Raw genomic sequence first — 14417 nt, 5'->3', positions numbered from 1 at the left:
AGCTAGTATTTAAGGGGAGTATACCTTATTTCATTTTCGTTTAATACTTTATTTCACATTTTTTAAATACATTTCTTTCAAAAGTCCGTCTATTCCAGTGACAGAACCATCGATAAGGTGACTGCCTGCACTGTGAAATGGCGTGGTGCATGGTGCTGACCCCGTCCAGCGACGACGTGAAACGACGGAGGCTCATCGCCGGATTCGGAGACATGAATGCGTGGATCGCATACACATCGGATGAGAAGGGAATGGCCGCCGCTGCACGATCTATCCCCACCAAAAAGCTGAACACTTGAGCGTCCCTGGGGGCAGCTCAGGAGGAACAGTCATTATTGCGCCAGTATAACATTCGCTTCCAGTTCTCTTTCAACGAGCCATCGTGTTTTTCGAGCCACCGTACACGAGAGATCGCGAACGAACGGGACCCCGTAGTAGCTCGCGGAACGTCGGAAAGAACCGCGTGGCCGCCTCGTAAATACGCTGGCATCGCCACTGGTGTCTACGATACGATGCGACACATCTCGGGAAATAACGAAAATGTGACGTGAGATCGGTCGCGAGACAGCCTTGGCGAGAACGCGACACGTTTCGCAGACAGCACCGTCCAGTGTGGCACGCACACCTCCGAAAATGCCAGTGAGAAGGACCAATTTACACGCGTTCGCCAGTGCGCTTGTGTCGGTACTGTGCTGGGTCCTGGTGGCGCTTCGTGTCGGCGAGGTAAGTTTCCACAAGTGCACGCGAAATTCCGCGTTTCGAGCACCGTCACGCCGCGGTTTCCTGCGTAGATGCGTCCCGTAACGATTTCACTGACACCAGTCGACGCGCGCTTCGATTCACGAACGTTCCGCTCGTTTCTCGGACCCGAGCGATTATTTACGCGTCGTTTAACTTCGGAAATTAGTCGACAAATTTGTACATTTCCTTGCAACGCTCGCCAAGGCTAGAAACATTAATCGGACGTTCGCGAACGTCGTTCTTTTTATTACGACAGAAATCGCTACGTAGAAAAATGTTTGTAGGTCGACGGAACGGATCGTTTAAATTCTGAACGGGTTTTTAATTTTCGTCGAAGCCCGTGCGATGCTCCGCGATGCGAATAAGACGTTAATGCTCGATGACGTTGATCCAACGTAGCGAGGTATTAATTAGATGCCCGTGGTGTTCGACGTGCCCGCATCGCGGAGTAAGTAGATCATAGATACCACGCGTTGGTATGCAGCTTTAGCGGCGTACGGTTACTCGCGTTGCCGTTTATTCGTCACCGTATCGTTCGTCACGAGTTAAGATCTGCGCTCGTAAATATGTCCCCGCGGAACAGCGGGGCCGTGGAAAAATATCAAACAAAACCGCGACGAGTGTTTTCTGTCTGACAGAGATTACACGGGGCTCGCGTAGACGCGCGTTCGCCAATAATAAATCGCCGAGATCGGGCCGTGCGTCTCCAGCTGACTCATTCATCTAGCGCGTAAATACGCGCTCGTCGTTTCTAAAACGGTGCCCCCCACTCCCCCGGGGCCCGACAAATTTTATTCGTAAATTAAAGTAACATGTCCCAGTTGTTCATTCTATTTATCAAATCACGATTATTTTTTAGTCCTACAGAAATAATTATTTTGTTAGCCTCAGATATTTGTCGTCAAATTCAACACGTATTGTATCTTATCGTTTAGTAATAATGAATTTGATTTTCATTTATCTTGGTTGCCTCACCGAGATCATTTCCAAACCTCTGTTAATAGTTAAGAAAAGTATACACGGTCATATTTGTTAATTAAAATGATCCCCAGGGCGTCTATAATATAATTTCACAGAAAAAAACCACTGTTCTTGTTTAACCCCTTAACGCTCATATTTTTCGTGTCAACCAACAATGATCAGTTTTCGTTATTGGATTTGTTTCTAAAAATACGGTTTTTGTTAATTACAATGTTGTATCTAACGTATAATTTGAAGGAAAATTATCATCCCTTAAACCGTTGGATTAAACAAATATTATTTTTCAAAGCAGTCAGACTCAGGCATTAAGGGGTTAAATTGATGTTTGAATGATGGAAACTGTGGGCAAAGGCTAGTTCACGAAGGAGTCGAATGTTTTTATTCGTTGCTCCGTGAATAAAAGTCCGGGTCTGGCGATCGCCCACCGAGCTAGAGACCCGAACGCGTGGGTCGCAAGTCGACTACGTTTTACCGTGGAAATTTCGTCAGGCACGCGTTATTACGTAAATTACGAGACGCGAGAAAGAAGATCGGCACCGAACGGTACACGAACGGTCGTGGTTTAGCGAAATTGCCTTGTGGAAAAGAAGGAATTGACGTGGAATTTGCCTGATCCCTAGGTAATACGATGCTATAATCATGTCGAACTCATTTTTGCCCAGGGTCGTTTTGTGCTTTGCCACCGCGACGTGGGCTACGGATGGACAGTTATTTCACAATGATCAGAAATATTATAAACACCATTTTACAGTCATACCAACGCCAGTCGTTGCACTTGTAACGTTACAAGCGCATGTATTTACTATCGAACTGAATATAATAATTTTCACAATGGTATCGAAAATGTTATTTGCATTTGAAGTCTTGAATTTGAGTCTTGAAATAATAATATTTCTGCCTCGTAAGAAATAAATGTTAGAACCCAGACCTAAAAGTTACTCTGCTGAATGCACATGTCGACTGCGTATCTAGAACTATCATAGAATTCCGTGTTTCCCAATTGTTATTCGCTATTCTGTGATCAACTGGAGTTTATGATATAATTAACAATTTTTAATATTGAATTACCTAGTTTTCTTTTGGTCTCTTTCGAAGCATCGCTAGCTAATTTCCTACCAAATTATGATATTGTTCTACTTTCGTTTTTAACCGAAACTTGACCCTCAGGAAACGCTACTTCATTCTATTTGGTCCACTGGCGAGAACGACATTCCACGCTACTGTTATACAGTAATATCGGAAAGGAGTTACCGTAACGGGTCGTAAACTCGCCTTTCCACATTGTTCGCGGTCCGTTAAAAGTGTTGGCTCGTTGCAATAAAAATTCAGATAAACCGCGGCCAGCCTCGCCATTCCAGCGGCGCACAGTAGTCTCAAGAAAAATTCCTACATTACGAAAGTTGCATTTCTGCGTGCCGTTTGCTATTTTTTGATAGCCAATGAATGGAAGCATTTCGCCATGAAAATTAATGTGCACGATTTCGTTTAAACATTAACCATTGTGGGAGTAGGCTTCTCTCATATCGTTTCAAATATAGTTAAAATATAAAAAAAAGTGTTTCTTTTTACTGTTTTAAATAATTGTTTTATCCTGTATTATGGTAAATTAATTTTATAATAAAATAGCTTCTGTATACACTTGATTGAAACGCCATATGATTTCGATATCTCTCAGGTTTCTATGCATCATATATTTCCGATGCTCTGTCTAAATGTAATTAGATTAACGTGGCATTCAAACCGTCTCAACTCATAAATATTCCACCCACATGTTTAACAGGGACTTGTCACAGTTACTTATTACTGTCGGTCAGTATTCGAGGTCAGAAGTCTAAGTCAAGTTCCACTTAGCAAAGAAGCACGAGCGTCGTTAAGATAGTACGTATCCGTCCGTGGAAAATGTAAATTTTATTAAGCAAATACGCGTGACTTGCACACGATACCCTATAGATCAGGTCTGTTAAAATATCAGTTTGCAGTATCGATAGTAATGACGTGTAATTTTTAGTAAATACTGGTCGGATATTTTTTCCCGCAACTGCAGAAATTTTTAAGCCGCGCTTAAGGACTTTCACCGTCGTTGCAGCTCTAAACGCCATTTGAAGGGGAGAGAGTATGAAAATTCGCTGAGTTGTGTTCGTTGAGCAGCGGTCAGGATCGTTACGGGCTCGCCGAACGATCAATTAGCGAATTTCATTGCCAATTCATTGTTCGAAGAATAGCATTTTTATCGATGTCTTTTGCATTATTCTTTCGTGGTTTTGAATCCTCAATATAGTGCTATCAATTATGTAAAAATAAAATTTAATAACAGAATATTTTGAATGCACCATTTCACAACCATCGTCATAAATGGTATTTTCGACGAATTATAACGTTCTCGTACGTAGCTTTCAGTTTCTGTTTCCGAAACAAGTTCTATCGTTTTATTTTATTTAATTCCTTCCTCGCGGATCGGGTAGTAAAAATTGAAGTCGAATTCGTGGAAGACAGCTCGCAACGGTTTATTTGGTCCATCCTGTATAGATCCGAGCACTGTACAGCCGGCGGAATGCACGTTTTCAGCGGGAGAGCCGCGTCGTTCGTGCGGTGCTCTGTCGTCTGGTCCCAAACAGAGATGCCAGACGGGGCCCCAGGTGCACCGGGGACACCTCATTCCACCTTCTCACACAATGCCAGAGATCACGCGTACGTGAGCTCGTAGACTTTCGGACAGTCGACAAAGGCAAACTGACACATGCCCCCTTTTTCGATTCCCCGAAGCTGCCCAAAGTAATTTCGGACCGTCTCGTGGGAGTATACAGGACGTTCGGGCACCCCTGGGAAAAATTTTAATGGGAGATTCTAGAGGCCAAAATAAGACGAAAATCAAGAACACCAATTTGTTAATGAAGGCTTCGTTAAAATGTTATTACCGTTTAAACTTCCGCCAGTACTGAATTTTTTTCTCGAAAATGCGCAGGATTTCGGGGGTATGTCTAATCACCAAAAATAATTGTAATTGGCCCACCTAGCTAGAATTAATTTTTGTAGAAAGATTAAAAATTTTTTTTTTTCGTCGAAAAATATAGGCACCTACTCAATGTCGACTTTTCTTAAAAATTTGTTTGACGCGCTATGGAAATTTTGTCTAATACTTTTTTGTAGGTACCCATGAACTCTACTTCAGAAAAAACTTTCATTTAAATATATTCACTATTGTTGGAGTTGTGGTTGTTTGAAAATTGGACCGTTTTTATGTGGTTTTTCTCACTTTACGAGGTTAAGGAACAACTTTTTGAATATTTTTGGAATTTCTACATATTCTCCATCAAAATACGCGTTGTTTGGCTTTTTAAACATTAAAATGGTCCAATCCGTTCAGGAGTTATGATATTTCAAAGATTCGCATGAAATTTCGGAGATCCATTTCAGGCATCAGATTATATTTTCGGTAAGGAATTTTTTTCTCAAAAGTGGGTAAAATTTCGGGGGTATGTCTATTGACTAAAAATGATAGGAATTATCTTCCACAACTGCAAATAATTTTTCCAGAATGATTTGAAACTTTTTAATTTAATCTTTTAATAACTTTTTAACGAAGCCCGAATCAAGGAATTGATATTCCTGATTTTCGTCTTATTTTTCATCTTATTGAACAACTGCAATCCGATCTCACGTCAACGACATACGATTTGGAATTTCGACTGTCCAGACATTCTTAAAAAAATTTTTTTATTATTAATACGTACGCGTGAGAAAGTGGAATAAAGTATCCCCGATGCACCCGTGACTCCGTCTGGCATTTCTGGGCCCAAACGTATTGAGCGACGAAAAGCGACTGGGCCCTTGGGTCCGCCTATTACCGCCAGGAATGCAGAGAGCCACAAAGGCGTGCACGCATATGTACGATCCCCGGAGCCCCGTACGTGCGGCGAATGCGTGAATTGCACAACCACACGCTGACTCACGGATTTCGTTGGAATAGTAACTAATTATACGAGTCGCCGCGTTATCTCCGTTTTATTCCAACGCGTGAAACCGAGGATTTGTCCTACTGCGACCGCTCGAGCACACTGGGCGTCCCATCGAACGCGAACGAAACCACAGGGACACTTTTAACGTTCAGACATAATCGAAGAACGATAATAGGGTTGAAGTCCATTTATTCGAATACAAATATAAGCTCTAAAACATTACTTCTGATAAATGAAATTCTATTCTCCCACATGTTCGTAATCGGGCGAAATAAATCGTTAACCGACCGTAGCTTTAAGGTTCTGCAAATGTCGATGTCCGTAGTGTAAATAAGAGAGATATTAAGAGAGCCTTCAAGCGTGATGCAAAATGTGGGCCAACGTTGCTCGCGAATTTGATCGACACGATGATGGAATAGGTAAATGGCAAAGTCGAGATCGCGAAGGCGTGGATGGGTGTGTATGATTCGAAGAAACGTACGGGGAATATGTAAATACCTCGACTACACGTGTTGAGTGAATAAGTAAGCAAATCAATCGGTGCATCCGTGCGAGCGAACCTAGGAATGAATATAGAGAAACATTACAATTCTTTTTATATTAAACACTAATATTAAACGACTTCTGAAAATTTCAAAGAATTCAAGAAATGTTTGTTTATGTCCTAATTATAACGAACTTCTATTTTAATGAACACGAATATAAACATTCTACTTAGACGCAACATGAACTTAACGAAGACCAATACAGAGACGTTACTTAGAAAGATTCTACTTACATCTCATTGAAACATAACTCGTGGCTAACGAACATCGATATAGAGACGTTAAAGCTTATCAGACGTGACTTAAAGTTAAGTAGCATAACTGTAGATACGTTTCTTACGAGCTTTTGTACAGACATTGCCTGCGCGAGGACCAATATGAAAACGTCACTTTACCATTTAGATATCAATTAGACATAACGCAAACCTAACGAAGACCAATATAGAGACGTCAGTCGAACGATTCTATTTAGATCCCTATCTGACATAAATCAGACTTAATGATCACCAAGGTAGAGACGTTTCTTAGAAGCTTCTATTTAGATTTCAATCAGACATTACTTAAACCTAACGAAGACAAATGTTGAGACATTACTTAGAGACGTCTACAATAGTTAGGTCTCACTCGGTGACTCGTTCTGAGATCTCTATATTGATATTCGTATCGTTTGACTCTGTATCACTTGGGTCTTGTGTGCGGAGATCTGATGATCTAAAAAATTTAATCTCTGTTCGGTAGCTGTCGGATAAAAACGATTATTAAAATTCACGATGAATCCTGAGAATTTCTCTGCTAAGTTCGAGTAATGCTATCGTTTCAAATGATACGTGTTTCGGGACACCCGGTATGCATGGGATGAACGCGTACCACTTACGTGTGGTCAACGAAACAATGATGTGTACACAAGCTCGCCGGTCGCATTGGTGTACCACTCCCCGCGGACCGAACTTTTACTTAATTAAAAAATCTATTTAGCAGGAAGCTGGCCTTGCCTCATACGGGGCTATCTGCGACGTAAATCATAGATACACCGATTCGTTCGTATTCCGGTGTATAAATAGACTCTCCCGTGTCCTCCGGTCGGCGAATAATTTTTCCGTACGCACAATTACGCGCCTCGGCGATGCAAAAGCGTCTTGCATATATGGTACAGTTATCGAAACCGTCGATATGCTCTGAAAAGCTACGGTTTACATTTGAAAGCAACTTGCGCAAGCTTGCGGAGAATTTTAATGGCGTGCACCGTGCGTCGTGGCGAGGCTTACGGGCGAATTAATTGCAAATGCTTGTAGAGACTTGTCGAGAATTTTAAGCGTCCTCCTTCGCCCGATACCTGTAATTCAGGACATTACGGTGATCTCTAATAGCGGGTTGTCTTATTAAGTGCACGGCCTCGCGACGATCAATTTAGCCAACGTAACTTTATTAATATTTATGAGCCCCGTGCGCGCGTGTCACCGTCGCGAAACTCGAGGCGACACGCGAAAACGATGGGGTTTCGGAATTGTTTAAACCTGGTTTCGTTACACAAGCGAATACGTTTCCTCGCGGAGGATCGTAAAACCCAGCGAATGAGATTCAACAGCTATTTTACATACAGTTATTTAGTAAAAGCTTTGTCGACTGTGACGATTATTAGTTGGAATTAGAATCCAAGGAATTTAATTACGCAATTAATTGCTAAATAATTTGGATGAGCGTCAGGTAATATTGGGTAATTTCGACAATGAAGACGATGTTCAGACGTATAACGAATATTTATAATGAGGAAAAAGTGCCTTTGGTTAAATATGGAAAAGAAACGTATGTTCGCGTATGCATAAATAAATGAGACGAATGGGAGGAAACGTTGAATGTGAAGATTAGGAGCAGACGATGAGAAAAATATAGAGAAGTGTGGAAATATCTAATTTGTGTTACGTATGAACATTTTATTCTTCGTGTACCATTGATTCTATCTCGTAAAATTGAATTGCAATTTATGGGAATCGTCGAGATTTAATATCCTCGTATATATAGAAAAGAAAGATTCTATGGGTGAAAATATCAATTTTCGAACATTATGAAAAATTTATAAAAAAATTATTGCACAGATTCTTTGCTTAAAAAATTTAGTATTAGGAGTAACTGTAATATCGTCGAGTAATAAACAAAAATGCAAATCACTCGCATGTCTATTCGCAGGGGAAACAATACGATTAATTAGATCACGAGATCTATTTAAGTATTCATATATACCTTGTACGCTATGTCCAATTAAAATTTTTCTATGTTTCTATTTAGTTTACAGAATTTGGTTTCGTACCGTTAATTATGGATGTATGTAAATATTAATGTACATTTCCGTAGTGGTTGAAGTAATCGTTGCTATCGTACAGGGTGTGGAGAACTTAATGTAATCAATTATAGACCTTATCAAAGATCTGGAAAGGATTTGAAGTTTAGCAAGAGGTTAATAGTGGTTATTCAATTTCAGTAAAATTAATATGAAATTAGTCAAATATAGCTACAAATTTACAAAAATTTTTATCTGTTCATGCATTATGCAGGATAATGTGGGAAACGTAGTATATTTAAAAAAAAATAATAAGCGCCTAATCCTTCGTGTGCTATGGATGCATATATGTGTTCATTACTATTATCGATCTCTCACTTGTTGCAACAGAATTATTAGTATCTTAAAAATAAATTTTGTTACTCAAGTTAAGGCACGTTTTATATTTTGACGTATCAAATGATGTATGTGTGTTTAAATTTATAATTTAGTTTTAACAAAGTTCACACTAATGTACAATATTTCGTTTTTAACGAGTACTTTGACCAAGAGTACACAGCACTCGAAAGGTTAATGGTTAAACGATTAGTATAACAATTAAACCGGTGATTCGACCACTGACTGTAAGACACGTGGCATTTTTCAGAGTTATAGAATCTTAAATTTAAATACAAAATAATGTAGAAATACTGATCAATGTGGCAATTTACGTAAATACAGTACCTGCATTAGAATGAAAGCTTACGTTGAAAAATACTTAAATGAAAAATTAAATTCTGTGACGAAAGAAGGCCTCCGTGGGAGTCGTACTGGGTCAAACGTTACAGTCAGCCTTCGTACGGCGAATTTACTCGACTGTGCCCACATTCTACTTACTCGTAGTACTACATTCCCCTTAATCCGGAACTGTGCTTTCTTTCACTCAGAAATAGTAACAAGAGCAATCGCGATATAATGACAGCGTGGGCTGCACGTTAACTCTGCTAACCTAAGCTCGAAACCCACTGGAACGAAGTCTCCTTTAACTTTCAACAAGTTGATTATCATCGACATATTTTATTAAAATTGAGATTGATTCCTCGTGAGTCTAGATAATATTTCAGAAAGAAATATTATTTAATTGTATTGATGCGAAGAGAATTCGACAAATCGATAAAAGGAAGTCGTAAATAATTTCCAGAAATAAGCAAGTTCTGTTTAAAATATCGAAGGAAGGAATAGCTTTCGAGCGCAAAACAGTTAATGGGAGAAGAGAGTATCCCAGGTGTTCTAAACGCGGCGCAAGAACCGTATAGGAACTTCTAAGCTTCCTACGATGGAGTTCACGTTTAGAGATAATAGGAGATAAATTGTTTACGAAGCATCGAGCCTCGATTCCTAATAGATCCTCCTAAAGTAATAAGATATCATTAGGGCGTTTAATGGCACGAAACGCCTTGAAATCGTCAGGATACGCTATAAAACGGACTATGTTGAAATATAAATCCGCCGTTTATCGGATAAAGGCACCTGATCAAACAGTGCCTCGCGTGAGAACGCACGATTAAAGAAAGAATATGATCTGGTTGTTCGAGCGTACAGTTTATGTTAAGGGAAATATGTTTCCCCGTCATAGTTGCACGCATGTATACGCGTACCCGACGTGCCATTCGGTGTCCTCGAGCCACGCCAGTCTCGCGTAGAAAATCTCATGCTTCTCGTATATCTCGTTTCTCAACCAAACGGCGGAATTCACATTTTCCGGCGAGCATTCCAGCGAACGCTGAAATCCACGGTATGGAGAGTCGCGCCTCCGCGAAGAAATCGACGGAATTTAAATCGTGACGCGTACCTCTTGTACGCTCATTTATTCCACCTCTTTGTAATCCTCTTAGATCGAATATTTTTCAAGGACGATCCACCGGGGGCAGCCACGAACAGGTTACGGAGCCCCATCGGACATTGATCGAACGACGCCGCGAAAAAGCACCGCTTCTGCGCTTTAATGAAACTATTTCCAACGCAATCAATTTCGCGAATCTCGACCAGCGCGATGTTTATATTCAGCCACCATCGATTACGGGCCCCGGTACGGCACTCCGACCGAGAGGGTTGCCGATATTTATTCCCAAGGACCAACGAAAGCGTAATGCGACGCGCAATTAATTCCTACACAGAATCTCACTTACGCCCCGTCGGTCGACCAACAATTTTGCAACCGTTTTCCTCCAGAAATTCACCGATACAGCCAGCGTTCTTCGAGTCGCGACTCACAGGCACTGGGCTCTCTCGACTCGAAGAACAGGGTGGAGAAATTACTCGTGGTTACGCATCTTGACGATATTTGAGAAATTAAATTTTTTTTTTATTATTGCAAATCATTATTGGAGCTTATGAAAGTGTTCAAATGCGTACGAGTATCAGGGTAGTATCTGTGATGTTTAAAATCAGACGAATTCCAATGCATCAGTGTTTTTGTTATGGTACATCTGTACAGTCAATATTTTATAACTTCTATGTATATGGTTTAATTGGCTTGAAATTTTACATGTATTGTCCTGATACTTGCACCTGATAGTAGTTATAGCACTGTGCTTGAATTTTAAGTTTAATATGCTGTTGAGAGGCGAGATGTTGGCACACTACCTACAATGTTTCTGTTTTCACTTATACTATTTCGAACACTTAAAATGATAGAAAAGTTGTCCCTTTCAACGATTTCGAATATTACGTATATTTCTTTAAGATTTTGTAACTTTAAACCACTCAAATATTTTACATCTCCTCCCAGATTGCTTAGTACTCACTTTCTAGAGTCACCCTGCATAAACAATTCCCTCGATATCTATTCCTGACCCGTAATGCTTCGAATTATCAAGAGCCCTTGGCCCAGGCTGAACCTACGAGTCCATCGAGTTCTCGTCCGCGCAAAGCGTACGCGCTGCAAAAAGGTCAGCGCCGTTGCATACTTTTCCTCTCGTTGGCGTGTCCATTTCGGGCGAAACGACCACAGAGCAGATAGTTCTGCCTACGCTGCACGGCGACGGCCTACGTTCGGCCGCGATAATATGTCTTTTCTTCGAGATTGCGAAACGGCCACGGCCGCGGTGAATATCGGCGATCCACCCGACGCGCGACCATAAGCAACCGCGGCCGGTATATGTCATACGTTGCATTTGCATCGCGAGAATCAACGACACGGAAGCATAACGCGCATTGTCCGATTTCGCTCGCCCTGTCCGCCGGGAACTTGTTCCGCGGCTGCGTATAAAATCCTTGGTTTATCGTGATAAGAACAAGATACTTTTACGCCCGGGCTGTTTCGCGACGGGGATATTTCCTGGTTTATGTACGCGACGCGTTCCATCGGACGGTGTTTTATCGAATTAGGATGAGTCGACGTTCGTTGGAAATTGGCCAACGATCGCGGCTGGATTTGTTTATTTCATGTCCTCGCTCACCGACGAGTAATGAATTAGGGGGATTTAACCCTTCGCGATCCCCCGCGTCTTGGACGTCTCGTTCCAACCTGTTCTACGTCGAGGAATTCATGACAATACGCAAAGGGACTTACATACGAAAATATTATACTCCTCGTAGTGCTGAGAATCCATGCACGGATACATTTTATTGTATTTTTGTTCAATTTGCAAATAAAAACTTCGCATGGCGTATCGTGGTCGAGAAGATTACGAACGGAAGAAATGCGGGTTGGTAGTAATGGATTTAGTCACACCTTTTACGTACATTTTCAGGTGTTTATTATTACTGTGGGTGTTTCTTATGGTGTACCTTGAGGATCTTGGGTTTTTCTTCCGTTTTTCTGCACCCTCGTTGTTCAGCTTATTAATGATTTGTCCGGTGTTCATCAATTTTCTGAGTACTGTTTGTGAGATCTCGACGATTGTTTTCAATTTTAATTGGGACTCTGGAATGTAGACCACTGAGCTCATGAGATTGACTAGAAGCAATTTTCCAATTGTTTTTTTAATACAAAGCTAGTGAATTGCTCTTATCCTCGATATAGTCAAATTATTGTCCTCTGGAATGTAGAGCACTGAGCTCATGAGATCGACTAGAAGCATTTTTCCAATTGTTTTTTGTACTACAAAGCTAGTGGATTGCTTTTATCCTCGATATACTCAAATTATTGTTGCAGAAGTTAGTAAAACTACATATTGCATTCGATTGCTCATTTGTGAGGTTACAAATACGTATCAGTTTCATGGTCGTTCAACTTAATCAATCATAAACAGATGACAGAAACCACACAACATAAATTCCTCCATTTTGTTGCATTTAAAGCAGACCATATGTATCTGTTACATCGAGGCGAAAAATATGCGAGGCAAAAATAAATTTACTTAAAAGTCTCGTGTAATAATTTATAATAACAGTGTGGAAGAGTAAGATTTTGTTGAACGTTCTTGAAATATGACCAGTAATTCCTAACCACACATCGGGGTAGTATAATTGATTCTACCAAACCGTTCGTACACAGTGCTTTATAACTACTTGATACTTTGGTATCTTCTCGACTATATTATTCCATAAATCACTACACAAATTTTCGTTCCACCAAGGTGATCTGCCTTGTAAAATTAACTTTTGTACTTTGTTCCTGCAGACGTTGCTCGTCGATTAACATTTTCTATACGTTCTCCCATCAAGGAAAACGAGTCCGATTACATTATCCTTGCCCATATATTCGCGTAGAATTATTCTCAGTGACTTGGTAGAAGAATATCACGTGGATTTTTTTGTCATAATGATGAGCATTATAAAAATTGAATTTTCCATATCTGAAGATACAACATTTCTTTTTGAAAATTAGAACTAGCAAAACATGATTGCAGCATACGATTCTTTTCTGACATAATGCTCAAAATAATTATAGCCACCAATCACACATATCAACTTAATATAGAATTTCGAACAATGCAATAGAACAGATGATTCTCAAATTATTTTATCCAGTACACGAACTTCTATTTTATCGAATCAAAATTTTTAAATCTCTGTTGGCTTCAAAAACAACATTCACTAAAATTTGTCCAGCTGCAAGTCGAAAAACCGGATCGGACGAATGATTTATTTTATCCTTGACTAGGTGACATTTAGACTAAAATAAACTTCTGTGGTGCAGGGATATTAATTCCAGATTTGCAGACGTAAATTGTCAGACCTTATGGACGGCAAATAATATGTATAAATTCTGTAATTCTAAGTATGGAATTTCGATGGCCGAATTTATGGGTTCCGTGGCAAATCGAGGATTGATAGTTCTGCGAATAAACTGACGATGCTGGATGAGATTTAACAATTTTTTCTCGATTCGTGTTGTTAAATTCTCGAATGATCTGACTGCTGGGAATCACGCATCGCTTCAGCGTTACGTGCTGGCTGTGTATCAGAGCGAACGGAAACGGCGCTAATGATGACGCGCTCCAACAGCGTGCATACTATGCATCGTACTACGTACAATACGCGATTTCACCGCCATTCCCGCTTTCATTATTTCCCGGGTTATCAAGATGTTACTAAACGTCAATGAAAGTGAATATATTTGAACAATATTACCGTGGGCTCGCGCGGGCAATGTATCGCAGCCACGTGATGCGCGTAACGAAACGATCATTTCGCGTATCATCATCGCGAAAACTACGGTCGCGGCTGCACAACGCTTTCTAATTCGGGAGATCAACGTATAGATCCCCCGTGATAACGTAATACTACGTCCGTTCGTTTGTAAAAAAAAAAACGAGGTTTTCCGATTTATCGCCACCACTTTTCCCAAAACAACGCTGCGATCCGCGTGAACCGTTTTGTCCCATTTTTTAACAGAGATCGAAAGCAAGACTAGGCACTTGAATTCTTCCAAAAAAATTCTTTGAAAATTAATTTCATAAATACGAATGCAAATTAAATGATTATTTGTAT

General features: G+C 40.4%; 1 protein-coding gene across 1 annotated transcript in view; it reads left to right on the top strand.

The window, feature by feature from the left end:
• The first annotated feature begins 319 nt into the window (after window positions 1–319).
• The window catches only part of LOC122395866, a 45716-nt gene continuing 31618 nt past the window's right edge, over window positions 320–14417 (top strand). The window contains exon 1 of the mRNA XM_043393775.1: window positions 320–723. Within this exon, the coding sequence (XP_043249710.1) occupies window positions 634–723 (90 nt within the window). The 5' untranslated portion in view covers window positions 320–633. The remainder of the gene's footprint in view (window positions 724–14417) is intronic.

This window comes from Colletes gigas, unplaced genomic scaffold (assembly GCF_013123115.1).
Source record: "Colletes gigas isolate AHSC1104 unplaced genomic scaffold, ASM1312311v1 Colletes_gigas_Sc00006, whole genome shotgun sequence".
Classification (NCBI taxonomy): domain Eukaryota; kingdom Metazoa; phylum Arthropoda; class Insecta; order Hymenoptera; family Colletidae; genus Colletes; species Colletes gigas.
This window is presented reverse-complemented; position numbering and strand designations above follow the sequence as displayed.